This window comes from Nicotiana sylvestris, chromosome 8 (genome assembly GCF_000393655.2).
Source record: "Nicotiana sylvestris chromosome 8, ASM39365v2, whole genome shotgun sequence".
NCBI classification, from domain to species: Eukaryota; Viridiplantae; Streptophyta; class Magnoliopsida; order Solanales; family Solanaceae; genus Nicotiana; species Nicotiana sylvestris.
The window spans coordinates 66,825,633-66,833,660 of record NC_091064.1 but is presented as its reverse complement, the minus strand read 5'-3'; the positions used below and the strand labels follow the sequence as shown (position 1 = coordinate 66,833,660).

Sequence of the window (8,028 nt, the reverse complement as noted above, 5' to 3'; positions counted from 1 at the left end):
AATCCATTAACTCGGTACAGAAGTCAACACGTTGATTACAAAATTAAGCTCTTTATTGGTGATCTTTGAGACCTGTGATAAACTTTGTGATGATAATATCAAATACAACTGGATATAAAGCTTCCAAATAGAACTCTCACAGATCCTCCATTGTAATATATCCTAAGAATCATGACTGGCTAATAGGTAACTTGAGCTTTTAGGAATCATTTTCTTTTGAAATAATCATGCAGCATAGCTCCTCCACTTTTCCAGCAAATTCTTAAAAGGAGAAACCAATAGCAATTATTGCATGCTCATATACCAGAAATAAACAGATCTCTGTTTGCTCTACATAACTCAAATTTCCTTACATCATAAAAGGAACAGATGTTTCTTTTCCCAATTAGAATCCAAGATGCTTCGGAGCAATACAACCTCTAATGCTAAATTATCTAGCCGTACATATACAAAGAAGCAATAGGTAACAGATAAACTCCATCTCCCTCAGAGGCATGCCAATGCATAGGGCTTCAAAGTTAACACTTCCAACTGCAGGCTCTTTTGTCAACTCAAATCTGTACCATAAATAAGTCGGTGGGTGACCAAATGCTCCATATCTTGAAATACAGCTCTTTCAGAGAAGAAACATAAGAAAACCCTTCCCAGCTTCATTTTCACAGGAAGAGGGGGGGGGGGAGGGAATCACAAGCTCGTATGGGATACTCAGCTCTAAAGCATGACTGCCAAATAAAATACGATGGTTGTAATAAAAAGAGACATACCTTAATAGTAAGAACCAGACCCACCACTTCCCATATAACCACTGCCACCCATACTACGACTAGAATAAAGCGAGGAGCCAACCTGAAGATTCATCAGAGAAGAACAGGGACAACAGTTATCATCAGATAAACACTAAAGCTTCCAACAGAATTCAACAAAGTAGAAGCATACATCACTGCCACGAGACATGTAATCACCACCATAGCTGGATGAATACATTCCATCCCCATCACTTCCACCATAGGAGCCTGCAAACCAAAATAAAAATTAAGACAGATTTCTCTAAACAGACGTGTAATAACAACTGTTAAATGAAATAACCAGATTTCCCAAAAAACAAAAGAACAGACCTCCACCATAGTTCATACCCTGACGACTGCTACTATACATCCCATGAGAATCTTGACTAGAAAGGGAGCTCCTGCTGCCACCATATCCAAGACTTGATCTCCCAAGTCTACTGATATGTACATCAGGCATGTAAATATAGTGCCAACGTTTGCAAAAGAGGAAGAAATCACTTAACTATAATTAAAGGCACCTGTCACCATATGCATCTCCATATTGAGAACCACTCCCGCTGCCAAGTTCATAATCCAAACGAGCACGAGAATGGCGCACACCTGCCTCAGCATAGCGGGGATGAACATCATCCTGGCATGTAACAGACACTAAATTAGTTTGTATCTCTTGGGCAGATCAAGTAAATATCTAACTGGAGTATATGGCTAAGATAACTTACCACTGCACTGTATGGACGTTTTGAACCAGACATAGAGTCATATTCACGACCACGTCCATCGCGGTAAGATGGAGGAGGCCTTTCAAACCGTTGCCCATATCCATCATCAACATAAGCTCTCCTTCCTGCAGAGTGACTACCTCTAGGCATTTCAGGGTAACCAGAGCCGCGGGAAGAATATTCATCCCTATATGATGCACGTCTGTCAGAATGAACCCTCGAAGGATACTCAGCTAGTGCTCTGTTTCTAGGAGGAGGGATTTCCTCGCGCCGTCCATATTCCCTCTTCAAGCTACTCTTTGAATAAGAGGGAACTGCAATTTAGTCATGAGTCATTTAAAAATAAGCAGAGCTGAACCAGCAGATCTTAATGAAATATGGAAATCATCTCATACCAGGTGGTCTCCGTTCATATGACCTTCTAGGTGGTGGAGCCATGGGTCTGCCCCTAGGAGGCAAAGCCATCACTGCCCGTCTATCCCTCAATGTTGCGGGTCGTTTAAAACCACGACCAACTACAGGAGGCAAACGTGTACTAACTCTAGTCCCTCGAATAGGGCGACTATGTGGAACTGTACGACCCCAAGGGGCACGGAGACTACGCAGAGGCATATGCCTAGGTCGTAAATCTCCTCTTCCACCATATTTTCCTCTGCCCCTCTGAAGGGGTCTTGATAATCTGGCCCTAACTTTAACCTGAAATATACAACTATAAGAAATACTCACAGGAGTTGCACATATTCTTAGTCACTTAAAGACATAAAACGAACCTTGTTATCTCCTTCACCCAATTCCTCGTTATTAATGCTTTTAGCACATGTAACTGCAGCATCATGGGTGTCAAAGGTGACAAATCCAAAGTCCTTTCTCTTGGCTGAAGGCATATTTCTGGCAAGCTCAACTTTTTCAATCTTCCCATATTCTTTAAGAAGTTCCTGCACGCGATCCTCGTCCCAAGATGCCGAAAGACCATCAACAAACACTGTTTTAACCTGAACTCAAGAGATGGTCACCCAGATTCATATATAGGTTCATCAACAACAACAACAACCCAGTGTAAATCCCACAAGTGGGGTCTGGGGAGGGTAATATGTACGCAGACCTTACCTCTACCCCGAGGGGCAGAGAGGCTGTTTCCAGGAGACCCTCGGCTCAAAGAGGCGACAAGAGACACTATATTAGTACTATCAATAGAGTCATAATAGAACAACATAAAATACCATAAAATCCATAACATAACATAAATACCATAAAAACAAAGTAAATTCATATATAGGTTCATCAAAAATAAATAATTCACCCACAGCCGGATAACAAATAGCTGCACAGCAACTGACTCAAATGTAAGCAGCAAATTCATCAGAAGAAAACTAATGGGAAAAGAAGAAAACAGAACTACCCAGATTAAAAGTTAACGGGAAGACAAAATTGGAACAGCTAGCACTTGCCATAAATTTAATTGATTGTAGAAAGGAAAGACTAAAATACATGCAGTGTCCTTATTCGTTCTTCTCTCTTTGCAACAGAAGAGGCTATTAGAGCATAGCTATACTTAACCAGTGCCGTAGTCCCTTTTATTAAAATATAGATATAGGTCCAAAGAGTTTACCTCTGCCATGATTTCATCACCAGGATCGATGAATGAATCCTCAAAAGACACCTTTGCAGGCCTATCAACTCCAAACATAACATCTCTCTTCTGTAACCGCTTAAAAGCATCCATGGCCTCCGAACGTGCAGAGAACTCCAAGAAAGCAAATCCCCGATTCATTCCTTCATTATTAGTGTCTTCGACCAATGTCAAATCCTCAATATTGTCAACACCGTAATGCTTCAGCTTCTCTTTTAACTGGAGAGAAAGCAAACATCAATGACTAGTTAAGCAGCTCTTAAAAACTACGAATCGTGTTTGGTGACAATATGAATCTGCCCAGTCTACTTACAGCTTCTTTTGACCAGGACTTGCATACGTTACCCAAAAACAGAGTATCATTGTCTTGACTCGGAGAAACACCACATTGTTTGCCATTAACCTGGAAATTCCATTGTCAGGAAAATACCTTCGATGAGGAATTAAAATCAGTGACATGAAAACTGCAGAATAAAGAAAATACCACTGGATTTTTCAGCTCAGTCCAAGCTCGTTTTGCTTGTTCTACAGTGGCAAATCTCAGGAATGCAAATCCTTTATTCTTCTTTGTCTGAGAATTCATCATAAGCCTCACTTCGATAACCTCACCAACTTTACTGAAGACCTTCCTGAGATCATCATCAGTGGCATCCTTGTCCAAGCCACCAACAAATATTTCAAATTCCTTTCGCTTACGTCTTTCTTTAACAACTTCATGATGTTCTTCCTCCTCGGCTGCATCAACCATCTCAACATGCTCCTTCCCAGCATGATCATCTTCTTCATCACCTTCAATTTCCTCGTGAACATCTCCAGCCATATCACCCTCTTCCTCTTCAACAACATCACCCTCTTCCTCTTCACCAACATCTCCCTCTTCAGGTTCTTCTTCTATTTCATCTCCCTCTTCCTGAATGTCATCATGTGCCATTTCTCCCTCGTCATAATCAACCGTTCCATACTCTTCAGGTTCATATTCAGGGTCATTATCCTCCAAATCTAATCGCTCACCTTTTTCATATTGATCGACTGACTCTTTCACATCATCCTCCTCTGCCACGAGAAAAAAAGAAATTAGCTTCGCAGGCCAGTCAATGGAGAATGTAAAAGGTTCTTAGTCCAAGTATAACATAATTTCTTGCAATCCTGTAAGCTGTCAACAATGTCCAACTCTATCGAGACATAGCTGATCATCAAAAGATGCCTCTGCATAAACTTAAAAAGACCTGCACGAAATTCCTCAAGAGAAAGATCACAATAACAAAATTTGGCAGAACTGACCATGTGGAAGCAACTGTAATCCTTCCTTCTTCTTTCTTCCCTTATTGAAGAATAAGGGAGCTTTCATCCATCCCCAGTTCCCAACAAAAGTCCCGCCTTTTTTCGTTCTTTCCTCTTTTTTTCCCCGCAAAGATGGTGTTGAGACCAGCTTGCGAGCACCTTTACTAATCCACAAGGCTTTTTGAGGGTCATAACTCATATGCCTCGACCATCTCTTGGGGATGCTTCGCTTCTTTAATTTTCGTTTAATTGAAGCTTGAAAGCGCACATAGAGACATATTTCTTCATTAATCTAAAGTTAGCAGGCCATAAGATTAAAGTGGTGCTCACAGCTTCCCCTCACCAAACATGATATTATTAACACTATCCTCTCATATCCTCGTTCTGTTGAGATAATATTTATATTTAGTTCTTTCATTTCTATTCGACCCATAACATTTTTTGACACAGTTCCTAAAATAACCTACCAGAACCTAGATTATTACAGTTTACATAGCAATTATCAACAGTTTCAAGCATAAACACAGTAAGAAAGGATTTCTATAATAGGTATTTTTTTTCTCAAAAAAATATCTAAAATAGGTGAAAGTGAAAAAATATCCACTCTCTTGCAATAATATTAGCACATAGCTATATCCCCCAGAACTAAACTCCACATCTACCATTAACAACGAACAGACCCCTTAAAAAGTTTATTTTTCTTATCATTATTCTATTACGCTAGATGAACCCAAATTACTACAATTGACAAGCCAATCCCCAAATGTTATAAACATAAACATAACACAGCAAAACAAGCAGATTATGTGATGCGCTTTCCTTTTTAGTTTGTCCCACAAAAAGAATTATACTTTTATATATTTAGCAACAATTTAACTTTAAACTTCCTATTTTACCCATAATGAGATGATTAATACATAAATACCTATTGTTTTAGACCAACCGATCACAGTAAGCAAGATTTCTACCATGGGTATTTTATGATGGTGGTGTCCAGTATTAGCTTGTGCGCATCTCCACTATTCCACAAGATCCACAACATACCTACTTACCACCAGTGCGGGTACAGGGTAACTCTACTCACCAAGGCTTAGACAAATAAGACTATATCTAGGGCTGGGCGTTCGGGCAGTTCGGATTGCATGTGAAATTTTCAGTTTGGATTTTCGATTTTCGGATTGAAGAAAAGACAATCCAAATCCAATCTAAATAAGTTCGGATTTGATCGGATTTTTTAAGTTCGCTTTCGGATTAATCAGTTTGGATATTTTGGATTTTCGATTTTGAGCTAATAAGTTGAGATGTTTATTCTTTTTACAAAAATGAATATCCAAATGAAGTACTCATGTTAAATTGCCTGAAAAGTTCCTCATTCTCACCACAATCATCCAAATGAAGTATTCGAGTAATGAAATTATTATAAAAAAATACAATAGATACATTAATATGGCCGATAAGAAGTAAAAATAGTAAAACCATGTCCAAATAGAAAGTATTCTCACAATAACTTAGTAATTAATATTGAATATATGAGATAATATCTAATGGATACGGTATTGAACTTATTACTATTGGCCTATGAATAATTTCAGATTTTCAGATATCCAAAAATTAGAAGTACCAAATCTAATATCCAATTCAAAATAAAAAATTTTAAAAATTAAATCCAAAATCCAAAAATCCAAAATATTCGAATTTCGGTTTGGATTTCGGGTTTGCCCAAACTATGCCCACCCCTAACTAAATCCATTTTCTCCTGCAATAATGTTATTACACAGCTATGTCCACCAGAATAAACTTTGCTACCATTAGCTACGAACCAAACCCATAAAGCTTTTTCCTTTTTTCACTATTCTTGTTAAACAAGAAGAACCCAAATTATTTATCCAAACAAAGGGTACCCAAATTATTACAATTGACATGTCAATCCCCAACACTTATGAACATAGACAAATCCAAGTAAACAAGCACAACTAAACAAAGTATTAATTCAACAAAATTCTTAGACTACCAATTCAAAAATAAATACTTACAGACTTACTCTTCTCCTAAACCACGCCTTTCTCCACAGATTTACCAGAAGTAAACTCCACACCAATCATTAACAACGAACTAGATCCATAAAGTCTTTTATTTTTTGAATGACATATTTTTTTGTCACTATCTTTATTAAGCTACAAGAACCCAAACTATTAGAATTAATATGCCAATTGCCAACAAAAAGCATAGAACAAAACACAGCAAAACAAGCACAACTATACTAAGTATAATCCAAATAAATTCTTTAGAACATCAATTTTCAAAAATAAATACTTACTCTTCTCCGAAACCGCCCCATTCTCCACAGATTTCGCCTCCATCTCAGTTTCGGCCCGGTCCTCGGGCTCCGGTTCCACGGTTTTTTCCTTGGGCTCCGGTTCCACGGTTTTCACTTCGGGCTTTTCCTCAACGACCTCCTCCGCCTTCAATTCGGTCTTTGCCTGAGACTTTGGGATCCCACGAGCTGTACGGCCACCTCTTTTGGATCCAGATCCAGTAGGTGTCTTTCTTACTGCTTTCGGGGGCATAATTTCACAAATTTCACGAATTGATTGATTTCTCACCAACTCCCAAAGAAAAACCTAAGAATTTTCAATCTTTCAAAGGACTCTTTAAAAGCTTAAGATTATATGCGTTTTCTTGTTGCGCACTTTTTCATATGATTTGTTTGGGGAAACCCTAGTTTTGCTAAAGTTGGGAAGCTTGCAGCGGAATTAATGCTATGAATGCCGCGTGGATAAGACTTGGACATAACCGACCCATCCGCCTATTAATGACCCGTTTTGTTAAAAAAACTCAGTAGGCGTTTGGACATAAGAATTGTACAATTAGAAAAAATGGTGAAAATTTTTTTCAAGTAAAAATAGTATTAGAGTTGTGTTTGGACATAAATTTCAGTTTGGGTTGCTTTTAAAGTTTTGTGATGATTTGAGTAAAAATTTTTGAAAAATAATTTTTGTAGTTTTTCAAGTTTTCAAAATGCATCTTCAAGTGAAAATTGAAAATTTTATGAACAAATGCTGATTTTGAAAAAAAAGTAAAAAAATTTTGAAAAAATCTTCCATTAAATTTATGTCCAAACGGGCACTTAAAGTAGTGGCATGATTTGTCATGGCAAATGACCTCCCAGCCACTTTACCTGTTTATCAACCCGATAAATTAATTTAGAATTTTCCCTTTTGAACACTCCAACTTGGTAAAAAAGCAAATACTAAACACCTTCCGTTGAGCGTGTCTCTCAACTCTGAAGCAGTGTGACATGGCTGACCTATCATATTCTTAGTCTATTATTATGTATTTGATATATATGATTATTGGGTCCCAACTTATTTTCACCAATTTATCAAAAATTCTAAAATCATTCTCCTTTTTTCTTATTTCTTCTTCTTCTTCTTCTTCCACCAGTACCATTAATCTTCCATAAACATCATCCTTCTCTACTCTAAAGTATCAAATCAATACATAAGCAAAGTCAAAATTTTAAATTATTTTTACTCTCTTCCTTTTCACCTTTTTTCTTCAGTTTCATAGTGGTTGGTATCACCGTTCATGCTACCTGTATCATCGAAAT

General features: G+C 37.8%; 1 protein-coding gene across 2 annotated transcripts; it reads right to left on the bottom strand.

The window, feature by feature from the left end:
- Positions 1-269: 269 nt before the first annotated feature.
- Positions 270-7,181, bottom strand: LOC104231744 (heterogeneous nuclear ribonucleoprotein Q-like). Of its 2 annotated transcripts, none has more exons than XM_009784793.2 (12): positions 6,736-7,181; positions 3,622-4,190; positions 3,451-3,540; positions 3,117-3,356; positions 2,278-2,499; positions 1,903-2,203; positions 1,508-1,821; positions 1,307-1,419; positions 1,116-1,225; positions 937-1,013; positions 765-846; positions 270-557 (listed from the first exon to the last, which is right to left on the bottom strand). In XM_009784793.2, exons 1-11 carry the CDS (start codon positions 6,983-6,985, stop codon positions 766-768), a joined length of 2,367 nt encoding a protein of 788 aa, XP_009783095.1. In that variant the 5' UTR covers positions 6,986-7,181; the 3' UTR covers positions 270-557; position 765. The 2 variants fall into 2 exon arrangements, with proteins under 2 accessions (XP_009783095.1, XP_009783096.1); XM_009784794.2 differs by having other exon boundaries at positions 1,116-1,222.
- Between the last annotated feature and the right edge of the window lie 847 nt (positions 7,182-8,028).

Excerpts from the sequence above, each read along its gene's own strand:
- LOC104231744 (XM_009784793.2), bottom strand. The coding sequence starts at position 6,985 with ATGCCCCCGAAAGCAGTAAGAAAGACACCTACTGGATCTGGATCCAAA. Across the intron at positions 3,357-3,450 it reads AGTCCTGGTCAAAAGAAGCT|TTAAAAGAGAAGCTGAAGCA; the intron begins GTAAGTAGACTG and ends CTTTCTCTCCAG. Across the intron at positions 2,500-3,116 it reads GTGATGAAATCATGGCAGAG|GTTAAAACAGTGTTTGTTGA; the intron begins GTAAACTCTTTG and ends TCTTGAGTTCAG.